Source organism: Penicillium manginii (genome assembly GCF_028828005.1).
Source record: "Penicillium manginii strain IBT 31320 chromosome Unknown utg000004l:1.0-7231830.0:1.0-7236170.0, whole genome shotgun sequence".
Classification (NCBI taxonomy): domain Eukaryota; kingdom Fungi; phylum Ascomycota; class Eurotiomycetes; order Eurotiales; family Aspergillaceae; genus Penicillium; species Penicillium manginii.
The window spans coordinates 3,499,726-3,513,640 of record NW_026643105.1 but is presented as its reverse complement, the minus strand read 5'-3'; the positions used below and the strand labels follow the sequence as shown (position 1 = coordinate 3,513,640).

At 48.3% G+C, this 13,915-nt stretch overlaps 5 protein-coding genes across 5 annotated transcripts; 1 reads left to right on the top strand and 4 right to left on the bottom strand.

The window, feature by feature from the left end:
• Positions 1–754: 754 nt before the first annotated feature.
• On the bottom strand, positions 755–2,411 carry N7533_005020 (MDR family MFS transporter; the record flags this gene model as incomplete). Its single annotated transcript, XM_057101670.1, has 2 exons — positions 755–1,782; positions 1,823–2,411. 2 exons carry the CDS (start codon positions 2,409–2,411, stop codon positions 755–757), a joined length of 1,617 nt encoding a protein of 538 aa, XP_056961300.1.
• A 1,781-nt stretch (positions 2,412–4,192) lies between these two features.
• Positions 4,193–5,380, top strand: N7533_005019 (adenosine deaminase family protein; the record flags this gene model as incomplete). The annotated part of the gene is made up of 2 exons (XM_057101669.1): positions 4,193–4,681; positions 4,739–5,380. 2 exons carry the CDS (start codon positions 4,193–4,195, stop codon positions 5,378–5,380), a joined length of 1,131 nt encoding a protein of 376 aa, XP_056961299.1.
• Positions 5,381–5,617: 237 nt separating this feature from the next.
• Positions 5,618–6,993, bottom strand: N7533_005018 (uncharacterized protein; the record flags this gene model as incomplete). Its single annotated transcript, XM_057101668.1, has 4 exons — positions 5,618–6,251; positions 6,304–6,419; positions 6,470–6,756; positions 6,807–6,993. The coding sequence occupies 4 exons, from the start codon at positions 6,991–6,993 to the stop codon at positions 5,618–5,620; spliced, it is 1,224 nt and encodes a 407-aa protein (XP_056961298.1).
• Positions 6,994–7,819: 826 nt separating this feature from the next.
• Positions 7,820–8,155, bottom strand: N7533_005017 (uncharacterized protein; the record flags this gene model as incomplete). Its single annotated transcript, XM_057101667.1, has 1 exon — positions 7,820–8,155. The coding sequence occupies one exon, from the start codon at positions 8,153–8,155 to the stop codon at positions 7,820–7,822; it is 336 nt and encodes a 111-aa protein (XP_056961297.1).
• A 2,912-nt stretch (positions 8,156–11,067) lies between these two features.
• On the bottom strand, positions 11,068–13,599 carry N7533_005016 (uncharacterized protein; the record flags this gene model as incomplete). Its single annotated transcript, XM_057101666.1, has 1 exon — positions 11,068–13,599. One exon carries the CDS (start codon positions 13,597–13,599, stop codon positions 11,068–11,070), a length of 2,532 nt encoding a protein of 843 aa, XP_056961296.1.
• Between the last annotated feature and the right edge of the window lie 316 nt (positions 13,600–13,915).

Below are 13,915 nucleotides of genomic sequence, written 5' to 3'. Positions count from 1 at the left end.
CACAAAATATCCATTTACAGCAGTATACCCTTTTGGTTGATTTGTTTCCCAGCGAGTGTTCTCGGTTTCTTCCGATTTGATAGTGGATTTTGGTTTATTCTGGATTTTTTGAACTTTTTTTTTATCCTTTTCTTGTTTCTTTTTTTTATTATCTATTTTTTTTTGATTGATACCACGGAACGCAAGCAATGAAGGCGTCAGAAAAGAAAAACGAGAGATATCCAAGATGTGCGTGAGATAGAGCGGGAATGACTTTTGTTTTTCCCTTTTCTTTTCTCTTGACTTTTTTTTTATATCATCCAAGTTGCCGTATCTGTTTTTTTTATCTCTATTTTGATGTCTTGCAACAACGACGAAATTCCGGTATGCATGGGTGGAAAGGGATGGATGATGTCGTGCGCCACGCCTGGTCAGTTGACTTTGATACCTCAGGCTGGTCGGGAGTTTTGTTTTGGTTTTTGAGTCTCAATGTTTTTTTTACTCTTCTGATATCCCCATCAATGAGATTTGACCTTAGACGATTTCCACTCGCGGGTCTTTTGACTACAATGCTATGAAGCGAGTTGAGTTCGCAGGCGTAGCTTTCGTGGCCCTCATCGTACACACTCGAGTCGGTCACCGAGTCGGTCACTGAGTCAGCTAGGAACATTTTGATGAATTTTCCAAGGTTATAGAACATTTTGAAATAGAATGACGGTTGGAATGCGACAAGTTCTCCAAGATAGCCATGTGTTGCCAGACCATCGACACAAGGTCAGACGTCTCCGACTTCTCCACGGCCCTGTTCTTCCCTGAGGTCCTCACTTTCACTCTTCTTCACGCCCTTAGGTTTAATAAAACAAGTAGCGAGAATCGTAACCGATGCCGTGCAAGCGTAGAAAATCCACATATTCCGCAACCCGGTCACATAAGTCCCTCTGCGATCATCACCCTCATCCCCAGCCTCAATCCTAGAAGTCAAACTACCGCTTCCAATACTCTGCTGAATCAGAACCGTCCCTAGGACAATAGAAATAGACGTGAATAAATTCCGGAGAAAAGTAAACGCAGACATCGCCGCTGCAACGTCTTTCTGCCGTAAATGCGTCTGCAAGGAAATCATCGGACTCTGGAAAAGTAATCCAGCTCCCAGACCGGCAATGACTTCGAAACAGATAATTCTAGCCCAGGAGATATTTGTTCCGAAGTCGATGAATAGACCCGTTCCTAGCGTGAGGACGGTCGTGCCTGTGAAGATCATGGCGATGTAGTTCCCCGTTTTGCGGACGAACATGCCTCCGCCGAACGTCGCGACCGACATTGGAATTATCAGCGCGAAGAGCGTGACGCCGGATATTATTGGTCGAAACCCGAGGACGACTTGGTAGTACAGTGGTAGGAAGAAGTCGAAGGAGATGAAGACGAAGGAGTGGAGACACGCGACGGTGAACGAGGCGAGGAGTGATCGCGTTTGAAAGATCCGGATTGGGATCAGGGGGTTTGTCGCGAATTTGGCTTCCCATATAATAAATAGGGCCATTATTATGACACCGAAGATTATTAGTAGGATTACTGTTGGTGAGGTCCAGGGTATGAGGCCGCTTGAGCCTGTTTCGAGGCCGTAGAGGAAGCAGATTGTTCCGCCGATTATGAGTAGGAAGCCCATCCAGTCTATACTGCTTAGTCTTGTTACTGGCTCTTTCTCGAGGGTGAGATTCAGGTTGAAGAAGAGGAGGAGTAGAACGACGCCGTCGAAGGGAAGATTGATATAGAATGGGCTATTGTTAGCATGTACACGAGGAACTAACCATGGTCATGATCAATATTCCAAACCTGAACTTACAGCACCATCTCCACCCAATACTATCAGTGAAAACACCTCCCAAAACCGGTCCAATGGCACTAGCCATCGCAAACGCAATCCCAGTAATACCATAGTATTTAGGACGCTCCGCCAGCGCAAAAATATCGCCAATAATAACCGTCACGAGAACGATCGACCCACCACCACCTAGTCCTTGCACGACTCTGCCCGCGATAAGCGACATACTCGCGCTGGCCAATGCACTGACCAAACTCCCAACCATAAATATACTAACTGCAGCCATGATTGTCGGCTTTCGGCCGCAAATATCTGAGATTTTGACCCAGACTGGCGTTGAGGCGGTTGTTGCTAGTGTATAGCTGCTTCCGATCCAGGCGTATTCTCGAGACGTTACTCCTAAATGCGCAGCGATGCTGGGTAAAGCGGTTGAGATGATTGTTATATCGAGTGCGCCGAGGAAAAGGGACATGCAGAGTGAGAGAACAATTAGTCGGCGCTGCCATGGTTGCATTTGAGGTGGTTGGAAGGTGGATGTTTGGGTATTGAGCCGTTCGACATCGTTGTGTGTTGCCTTTTCTTCGACTTGGGGTCCTGATGTATCTGTCATTGTTAATGAATTATGAAAGAGATGTCAAGATTTTTTCTGACCTACGGATTTTTGGAAGACTTTTGAGAATAGTCATTTGCGTCCCTTGCTCCGTCCACCAGGTGGTTTCACCCCCACTCGGGGCCACTTTCCGCGTGCCAAGACTGTCATGATCTGACTCTAGCTGGCAAACTTCGCCGATTTTCTTTGATCTGGGGTGGGGAAAATATAAGCGCTTGAAGGGGTGACTAGGGTTGTATACATACGGACCTAATTGGAGGAGGGAATTGGGAGATGGCCCCGGCCACTTCCCGGTGCTGGTAGGTCGAGAAATCTGTGACTGCTCTACCAGCATTGGAGCAATTTTGGATGAACATTAGACGAGCACTACCAAGTGGACACCTCCTTTAGCTGTGTAAACACATATCCTGTCTACTATTTAAAAAAGGTGCTGTGTGGGCATTACCTACCATGTGGGTCAGTCCTGATCAAACCTTGGAAATATACCATCAGTAGTATTAGTAGTATGTTCAAGTTACACACACTTTTTCAAGTTGGCGACAAGGTACTCGGGTCACGGTGTGGTTTAGTAAATATGGCTAGTATTATAGCTTCTGCTAGTACTAGAATCCACCCTATCACCTGGGCAGATAACTATTCTGACTTTGAAGTTATATTATTCGTTACTGAGATAGTTAGCTTTAGTACATACTCAATCACCTACCTGGCGGTGAGAAAGTAAGATTCTGGCATCCTACTGTAGCTCGTGGTAATACACATACAGAACCTTTTCTGAAAAGGCAGGATAGGGTATTCAGATAGCCAAATGGGATTTCAACTTGATAGCTCCCAAATAAGCCAGGGGGGATGGTCCAACTACAGTAACAAAAATGGTGGTCCAATTAGCATCCCTCGTTCAGATAGCTAAAAGGGGTGTCCACTTAATAGTGCCCCACTAAACAAAGGACATTTTGAATAGGAATCCGTGGCTCTTATTTGTTAATCTGACGAATTCGCAGAGCGGAACCGATAAAGATGCAGAACCAGCCGCTCGGAATAAAAATTTCGCTAAATACCCAGGTCATCGCTAATTAATAACATAACAGCAACTTTCTTTGAAATCAGAGCTAGCGTCTCCATGGCTGATTCTTGGGTTCGGAGGGATTCGCTCAATGGCCTTCACTCCCTGAGGCAGAGTCGGAGCGGGCTTCAAAATCGGGACAGCGAAAACTTAGGAAATTTACAACCAAACCGCTATAAGAATTAAATTGATCGTTTCCAAGCAGCAAATTTAGTCACAATCACTACTAGTTGAGAACACTATTAGAAGGAGAGAGAGAGAGAGAGAGAGTGTGTGTGTGTGTGTGTGTGTGTTAAAATATAGATCTAGAAGACGGTGGTGTACCTTGGTGATTTAGTATTTCATAATTTCGTCCCCCTTGGCTGCTACTAGTATTGGCTGCCACAGGTTGCCTTAGTTTACCCCACATTCTGTGGAGAAACTGAAATTATGACCCGTTTAGGAATGATGACAGGGAACACTTATTTGCCCCTCGAGGCTCAGATTTTCACTGGTTTCGGAAAATTCCCCGTCAGAACTGAGATTTCAACTACTTTAGGCATCGTCACACGGGAATAAATGTACATAGCTGTCCACTACTCCATATGTGTGAACTATTTAAACACTGGCAGACCCCCTCGCACATCTTAAATTCGCACCACCGTTCCTAATTTCCAAGCCTCCAAACGTTCAAGACCAACAGGACCACCCAGAAATCCCAATACTGATCAATACAATTATCATGGGTATCGACGACGCGCTTCCCAGGAAGCTGCGTAGGAAGCTGAGAGAAGACTTGCTGGCCGCGAATGACGAGTTTGTGCGCGACATTCCCAAAATCGAGCTTCACGTGCACATCGAAGGGACCCTGACTCCTGAGCTGAGATGGAAGCTTGCGCAGAGAAACGGCCTCAAGGTCAAGTTTGGCAAGAGTTCGGAGCTCCAGAGTATGGAGGAGCTGAGATATGCCATGAACAGCGCGGAACCTAAGACTGAAGACGAGGAGCGTGAATTTTTCTTCGAGTCATACTACGGAGCCTTTGACACGTTAAAGACCAAACAGGATTACTTTGACCTGGCAATGAACTACTTCGAGCATGTTGCAACCATGAATGTTCGGTATTGTGAGGTCTTCTTTGACCCTCAGGGGCACACAAGCCGAGGTATCACCTGGGATGTTATGATGGGAGGCTTCAAAGAAGCATCGATAAAAGCCCAGAGTGAGCTCAACGTAAGTAGTGCTTTCCACTTAATTGAGAGAAGATTCAAAGCATGACAAAATAATTAGGTCCGTTCTTCGTGGATCATGTGTATACTACGTGATCTGTCCCCCGAGGACGCCATGGATCATTACCAGGCCGCGCTGCCCTATCGCGACATGATTACCGGCATTGGACTTGATTCCAACGAATACCATCGACCTCCTTTACTGTTTCAGGAGGTGTTCTCACTGGCCCGACGGGATGGCTTCCGAATCACGATGCATTGCGATGTGGGACAGGACAATACCCACGAGCACATCCGACAAGTCGCTTCCGAGATTGGCGGGGATGGGGCTGATAGAATCGATCATGGCCTCAACGCTGCCGATAAACCAGAGCTGGTGGATCTGATCCGGAAGCGAGACATAGGCATGACCATCTGCCCGTGGGCATACATGCGATATCAGACCTACGCCGAGCTCGGACCGAAGATGCGTCTTCTTTTCGATGCAGGGATCAGAATCACCGTCAACAGTGATGACCCGGCTTTTATGGACGACGCTTGGATTCTGCACAATCTGTTGCTCACAAAGCACTTTGGATTTACCGACAAGGAAATCGCAATGTTGGCCCGAAACGCGGTCACTGTATCCTGGGCAACACAGTCGACCAAGGAGAAGATTCTTCAGGAAATCGATGATGTCTATAAACGCTTCTATCCAGATTGAAGGAGCTTGCAATTTGTGTCTGCCAGGTGTTAATCTTGCATTCTCAAGTCCTGGGCTCCAAGGAAAATGTTTCTCATGTCGGGAGTTTACTAGTAGAGTGTATGAAAGCGGGATATAAAGCCACATACCATCATCGATGGATCACGATTATCTTGAACTTCATATATTGATAATCTATGATTTTTATATTGTCTAAGTTGGAAGATTTGTTATACAACACCTTACGGTCCTTTGTGACTAAAACAGTAATGTCTGCGAATCAAGAATCTGGGTATCACCAGTCTGCCAAACCTGTTCTAATACATCTATTGCAAGCTTCGGATTGCAACATCCAAGTGTCGCAAAATGACTTGTGAATTCTTTTCGCAGTTGTTGTTTCCATTCATAAGATTCCTGGCGTAGACATAAACCTGCTTGAAACAACGGCCATGACGTTGAGAACTTCCGATTCGTTTCTGAAGATAGTCTTTCGGCCCGCCGAAATACATCCTCTAATAAATCCGAAGTATGGAATGTCTCCTCCGATAGCTGGAAGGAGCGAACGAGATAGAGTAAGATCCCACGTCTCCAGATCTCGACCATGTCTCTTCGTTGCTCGGACAGGATATCAGATCCATGCCACATCCTAACGGCATTGCCAAGGACGATGGCTTTTCTCAAGGCGTCATCGGATTCGATTTGTGAAGAGATGTGCAGCTTATGCCATACAGCAATGTCTGCAATGTACTCAAATAGATCGATAGGGCAGTCAAAAACGTCGAAACCCCATTTGCGACCGGATGGGGATTTGAATTTGTTCAAAGCGGCTTTGATCTGCTCAGGCTTGAGGTGCGGCATCCGAGACGATGTCGTCGCACCCATGATATCTAGCCTAACGAAATGTAAGCGTTGGATAGAATGCAGCTACAGAGAAACGACTTTACCATGCAAGACGTTGTTGGAAAAAGCCTCGCTCAGTTCCGTCCGAGCCATGCCGTTTCACAATTTCACTTGCTGCATTTATGTGTGTTCCAAACTCCAGACAGTCCCCAGAGCAGAGCTGTAACATCTGTTAGAGTAGCCTTGAAGAGATGGTATCCGAGCACCTACATCGAGCTGGGCAAGTAACACCATACAGGCAATACTAGAAATGTCTGTTTTCTCGATGTCATTTGTCAATTGCTGTCTGAGCGCTCTCGTGGCCTCCAGCCGCAAGTGGAGACTCTGCATTTTCAACTTGTTGTCCTGAAGTCTGTTCCCAATATGGCAAGACGCCGTCGCCCCCACGGCATACCTAATGCAGGGGACATTCGTGGCCATTGGTAGTATAAGTTGTGTGTACGGAGTTTGCGCAGGGCCGTTGCCCAGATAGAAGGCTGTGCTTATTTCGCGTGCGTCTACAAGCCATGAGCGATAGCCAAATCTCGCCATGAAGAAATCTCCTTACAATATTTGACGAAGACCTGCACGCTATCGGGAGGAAGTAAGGCCGCAGGCATTGTCCATGTAGGTCGGCGATGTGGTAGCACGCGTCTGGCGTGGGGGTCCTCATTTTCCGAAACCAAGTGGAACGAGGCTTGCTCTTTTTGAGGGGTGGGTATTTCAGTAGCGGACTGGTATGTCCTGCCGGCCATATTTCCCCTGGCTGCTAGGCCGACCCAACGGAGAGCATAGCCCTCGCATTCGGCGCCGCGCCGATGGCAGCTCATGCACTTGGGCAGGGTTCGATCGCACTTTCGCCCTCTTCGACGACATGTCTTGCAGGCAATACCGAACTGGGGCTTTGAAGCCATTATCCCGAGAGAAGTAATTGTTCCAGTTGCAGCGGATAGATGTGTTCCAGTAAGGATGAGAAAAGGTTAGCCGAGGTGGACGATCAATAAGAATGGGAGGTTCGGGCCTGGGAAAGTTAGCTACAGCACTCCGTACTCCACTCTGAACTGGAGCAGGCGACAGGCTAGTCCGGAACAAGGCAAAGTTTCAGTTCTCCGCACCAAGGTGGGTAAGCTCTTAATCGTCTACCCGGAGTCCCCCTGGGTAAGGCGGACCTGATCCCTGACTCACTGAGTAGCTATGAGCGTTCAGGGAGCACTCAGGGAGGGCTTAAGGAGGGCTTGGTTGAAGCAATCCGGGAGGATCAGAATGGCTTAATTTTGATCATGTGATGTGAAGGTGACTAGATATTTTGGTACAATGAACGCTCAAACTAGGGTCAAACAGCTAACTAATAATCACTGATTGATCACATATGACAGTAACTTTCCTAACCACAAAAACTAGCGTCACTTTAGCTTATTCTCAGGGTCAGATAGACGTGGCTGCTGGCCTTTTCGCTCCTTAGGCTTAACGTGCTTTGCCGGTACCTTAGAAATCAGAGCCAGATCGCTCTCTGGTGTTGAAATCAAGTGATACTAAGCGGCTTGTAAGAAGCTCTTCCACGTTCGTTCTTCCATCGTGAGCTCAAACACCCAGTTCTTCAAAATCCCTTAAGATCTTTTGGATACGTTCTCCATGGCCACTCATATGGAAGAACTCAGCCAGTGCAGCATGAACTCTGAGGAGTTCAGGATCTGGGAGATCCCAGTTTCCTTCGTGTGAGCAGAACATCACGATACGATCTGCAGGTAGATGATGAAACTGCGCACTGAAAGTGTCTTTGTAGGTCTTTATCTTGTACTGGTTGGCAATGCCCGTTGCGATAAAAGCGAATCTGAAGGCACCAAGCTCATCATGTATTAGTTTGTCAAGCATCATCACGTTTCTCTCGTCATTAAGGGACTCTGAGTCATTTCCCATCTTAACAAGACTTGGGAGGTATCAGTTGATGTTGACCCAGGTATTGTGGTGTCGCTTAACATCATTCTTATCCTTGTGATTGAATGATCCAAGACTGAACGGAATGATGTGAGCAGCTTGGAGACTGGTTGTTCTGGCACCATCTGGGTACTTGTGATAGCCACTCCACAATCTATATGCAACACACCTGTAGCCGTCTCTCTGGTCGCGGAGTGTCTTTTGGTTCCGACTGATCGGATCGATGCCTTGAGTGGGGAGGTTTTCTATCGATTCTTCGATACTCTTCCGCGGAGACAAAGCGATGCTAGCAATAGGCGTTACTGGCCAGGAGGATATCACGAATAACATACTTATCTAGGCGACGGCTTGGCAGAGCTCGATTCTGAGGGTCGATGACATTATGCTGACACAAAGACTAATGAGGTGGAAGGGGAGTTGAATATGATTGTAGATATAGATCTCGATACGAAGACCAGGCAACGTGTAGTAGCAGACAACAAAAGTAATCAGACTGAGGAGATGGCAAGAAGAACTTGAAATTCAGAACCTGAGAAAATACAGAAGGAAGTAGATAGGAAGGAACTATACAGATTTGCCTATCGTAGAAGGTTCAAACAGTACTAACTAGTACCGATTTGGGGAAGGTTAACGGTCATGATGACTAACGTACCTACTACAACTAGAACCTGCCTTCCAAGGTTTATTATAGTAGATCTAGATCTGGCAAGTCCCAGTGAATGTAGTCCTACTGTTATTTGACTGCCCTACCCTCCCACTCCCTGGCCACTCATATGGAAGATCTTCTTACAAGCCGCCTGATGTCAGATTTTATATATTGGGGTAAATATAATCATTTTATTCCTACCTTACCTCGACTATCAAGGATTAGCGATAGAATTCAACAAGTTCAAATTGCCAGTCCCGTTCCTTGTGATCCCCGACATAGCTAATAGACACTACAGCCTGGAGGTGGACTGAGCAAAAGAGGTAGACTAGCAAAAGGGAGCCCGGACAGCACATTAAGGTCTAATCAAGTAGGTCTTTATCTCCTACCTAGGTAGCTTCATCGGGGTGCGCTGCTGCTATTCATTCTAATCAAAAGTGTACCTTAAGGTACTGCTTGTTTTTCCTCTGATATCTTACTAGTACTATCACTGTAGTACTACAACCAGGGGACCAGCAAAATTAAACAGAAACCATCTTGAAAAACCATACTTTGATACTTCCAGCAAAAGAGAGCTAGCGTAAGAGTACAATAGTAGAAGCCATCTAAACAAGTTCAAGTTATCTTGATTGGTGCCTTGGACTCTGCCACCTGCTTCTCCCAAGTCCCGCACCTTCCATTTTGCTTACTTACTTCAAGCACCCTAACAGACTCTAGTCACTCCACCCCTTCACATCTACAACATCTTGACATACGATACCTCGCCTCGGAAAACGTTATAAACGCGAACGATCGATCCACCAAAAATGTCAGTGATGCGAAAGACAAACCCCCATGGTCTCCGCCAAACGAACTATTCCTCTCCCGGTCCCCTAGTGCGCTACGTACACTGGCCCTGATCTTGATTGACCCCACGAGAGATTCCATGCCCGAGACTGCAAATGTTGCGAATGATTGGGTTTCTGAAACACCTTGTTGATAACCATTGTCACACTGATGCGTCTAAGGAAGGTCTTGTGTGCTTCGAAGCTCCTGCACATGTATCCCATGAAATCCAGGCGTGACGAATTCCAATACGATTACTGAGACAATATTCCAAGAGTTGATTTGCTGATTTTGACGAAGGGCGATCTCTAGCTTTATCTTCCCCGATCTGCATTTTTCGATACCGTTGTCTATTCACGCCGAGTCGAACGAATTGAATCTGTCAGAGTCCTACCCGCGCGGAATTGGAGCCCCGGCTTCCGAGTCGGATATAAAAGATCTGGCTATGGCGAGATGGCCCGAAAGATATTATTGGTGGAATCATGGTCGCTACTAGAAGGGCTCAGAGTGTTGGATTGAATATTAGTTGGAGAATGGCGTTGATAAGATCTCGGCAAAAGATTTGAACTAATTATACTTTGTCCCTGGGCAAGATCAGGATCTCCAGGGCTCAGATACGGTTGTCGTGTGAATTGAGGACTTCCGAGTCCTATACCTACATACTTACCCTAGGTGTCCCAGAACATTGCCGATAAACGCTGATTTGTTGGGAATGCCGCCTTCCACCCCGCCTTAGCGTACATCTGCCTGTCAAGACAACAAGGCCTCCTTTGTAAGTTTGTCTGATACTCACATGGGCAACCGCCTCAAGCCAGCCGAAGTAACCTTAACAATAAATTTCAAATGGAGAGACCCGAAATTTCAACCCACTTCGAACATTCGGCCTCAGACTTGAATTCCGAAAGCGACGATGCTGAAGCGTGGTGCCCCGGTGATGGCATCTGCCGGCATCCTTGGATTGTAGACCCTTTTCGGTTTTCAGATCAGTATGATCCTCCGGTGGAAGCGAAGAAAGAGTGCCTGGATAGGCAAGGTATCTTAAAGTGGGCTGCTGAAGTCCAATCGCACTACTAACATGGAGCCTGCTATTATGCTACCGGATCATGACCATTGATTTACTTTTGTAATACAGCTATACCTACAGACCGCGGTGACGCATGAAGCCCTAGTAAGCAAAACTGTTAGTGCACATGGCACCCAGCGCGTTGATCGCTGCCAACATGCAGGCCTAGTAAGTCTACAATGCGGCGCAAGCCCAGAGAGCAAAAAGCGGCGAGTACGGAACATAAATCCGGAAGAGGAAGGTGAAGAATTAGGAGTGGAAATCCGGTACGGAGGTATGTTTGTATATGGATTGAGGACTTATGAATGCTGCCCAACGCTACCAGATATGCAGATTAGACAAAAGGATTTCCTAGTGTTACTAATAGTGTCTCGGGACCTGAACACGCTGAACAGAATCCGTAGCGCCATCCAACGCCACACGAGTCCCTCCATCCTCCCCTTCATAAAATCGTCGCTCGCGAATGTAATACGGTCTCTCAACGTACTCGCCCATGAGACGGTCATCCATGATCACACTGACATCCCGACTGGGTCCGGGCCGGATACTCCCAACCCGCTGCTGGGGAACCTCATGCTGTTCTTCATACCGAGCGATTTGGGGTCGGACACTTGCTGTCCGCATGACTCGCTCGGCAGGAGGAGCCGGGGGCTCATCTACGTAAGTTGAGTGGCGAGGAACATATTCGGCGACTTGGACGCTGCCGCTTCGAGAATAGGGCTCATGGCCTCCTTCCAAGGGCGCGGCGTATGCTCGTCGATCGTTGGCGACGGGACGAGCATAATCTGCAGTGACACGGCGGTAATATTGTGGTTGTGGTGGCGGCATCTCTTGCACGTATCTGCGTTCAACATATGGATCTTGAACGACGGATTGGGCACGGACACTTGGGGCGCGGACGGGGACGGGGACTCGGTCATCGTATGTTTCGACTCTGGGGACTCTGGACATGGGTCGAGGGGGTGGAGCCATGGGCTGCATCCTATGCGCTGGGATCACTTCTTCATACTCGACGCCATTCTCGTCCACGATACGCCTGCGAGGAGCAGCCATGACCCTCTGCGGGGGTGCCTCCTCATAGTACGGCTCGCGATATACTGGCTGAGACATGTCATCCACAGCAACATACCTGGGACCATAGGAATGAGGGACTTCTTCGTAGTAGCCTGGATGTTCTTGCTGTGGCCTATCGATGACCGAGTACGATGCGGCGCGGTTACTGTTAGGGTCGACTGGCAGGTACTCCCTCGGATATTCGGACCGGCTTGCGTACTGCATACTGGCAACTCGTCGCAAGTCCCCATCATCGCGAATAGGGCGCCGGATACCCATCCGAGAAGAAACTGTTCGTGGTGGCCCCTGATCAACAGGGGGTTGGTGGTAGGAGCTGTGCTCGTAGAATTGTCGTTGAGGGTGTTGTTCGGCCACTGGCGTATATTGCGGCGAAGAAATGTCAATATAAACAGGACGTTCTTGGGTCGGCCTATTGCGAATGATAGTGGGATCGTCGGCGAATGGAGGGGGTGAGACCGGCTCTTCTTTGATAAATGTTTCGGAGGGGACGACGTTAATTCTTCCAGGGGGAACCTGGGGGGAGTCCTCTCCTCTCCCTTGTAGGCGTCTTCGCTTTCGGGAGACAATATGTGGGGCTGGGCCATTTGGACTGCCACGGGCAGAGTCGGGATCAGAGTAAATTCGGTCAGATTCATGATCAGGACGCTCGTCTCGGAGTTGTTGAACCGAGGGTACTTTGGCGGTTGCTAGCGGCGAAACTCGCGATGGTCTAGGAGCGGCAGGCGATGTGATGTGGTTGCGAACTACCTTCACATTTCTAGCTGGGGATACTGGCTCTTGCGCGAACCGGGTCTGTTCGGTGTATCTGGGCCTCGGCACACTTCCTGCCACGCCTCCTTGGTATTGGTAGGCTCTTTGGTCGAGAGATGGGGCAATCGGGGCAGGAGGGGAATACTCAGGCTCTTCCAGAGAATCTAGTTGCTGAGGCTCTTGGGTTTGGTGGGTGATCTTGTCTTGAGCGGGGAGAGGCTGCTTCTGAGAATAAGGGGCGCGCTGGTCAGCAACAGAGTAAGCATCTTGCATTTCCTGATCAGAGCCAGTTCGATTCAGAGCTTCAAGTCGCTGCAACTCATCTGAGTAAGGCTCTACCGGGGCGCGTTTGGCTGTGTCCGCCACTTGAGTCAGTGCCACCGGCGGGGATGGTCTTCGCTGCTCTTCAAGAGGCGGAGTCGAATCAGGAGCTCTACTGGAGTAGAAGGAATTTTCGTCGAAAGAATCGTTCGGCCCATTATTCTCGGAAGGTTCACCAATGGAAACGGGATTCGCGATTTGCAGTGCTCGCTCCAACAGTTGCGAGACATTGAAACCAGGTTTCGTATCCTGGGCGGCGAGCCTGTTCTTCACCTCATACTTCAGTTGCTCAGTTTGGTCCCGCAAAGTCCTTTCCAACCTCTGTCTCTGTAGCTGAAGCTCTGCTCTGACCAAATCATCTGACTTGGTCAAGAAGATAGGATCGATTTCTGAGGCGGGTTTAGGAGCTATGCGGGTGGCCGTGGACGGCAGGTTGCCGGCCACCGGGCCTTGACTGCGATGTGGGGATTTAGACGAGGTCTCAAGGAAAGCGACATGCTCAGTGAGGGCGTTCGAGGGCTTATTCTTCGCAGGTTGGGTGGGTGCGGTGCCATTTTGGACAATTCGTGCTGTAGGCTTGCGCACAAATTGTTGGGGGACTCTGAGGCGTGGATGTGAGCCTGCGAAGATCTCATCACTGATTTTCAAGATGCGTTCATATTCCTGGACCTCGTCTGCAGTTATTGCTGCGGTGGTAGCCATCGGACCTGTTGGAAGGTGAGTAGTGGAACCATGTGCCGTAGCCATGATCTCAAGGGGGAGAGAGCTGCTTCAGGTGAAGACAGCTGAGATTAAGTCTGGAGAGTATCTCTTGTAAAGCAGATGAAAAGTGCTATCACTTTTGAATCAGTCTACCTCTTGTGAAATCTCACTGCGAGTTCCTAAGGTTCCAGGAAGCTTTAAGATATAACTCAAAAAGGGAGCGGTAAAAAAAAAAGATCGCGGGTCGCGTTTTTCGGGTTTGGCGCTAACGTCAGAAACCAATGAGGTCCCGTGATTGCCCCCCGAGGTTTCCCTACACTTTTGGGTACTTCCGAGTTCGTACTGATTCTAAGTCTTGATA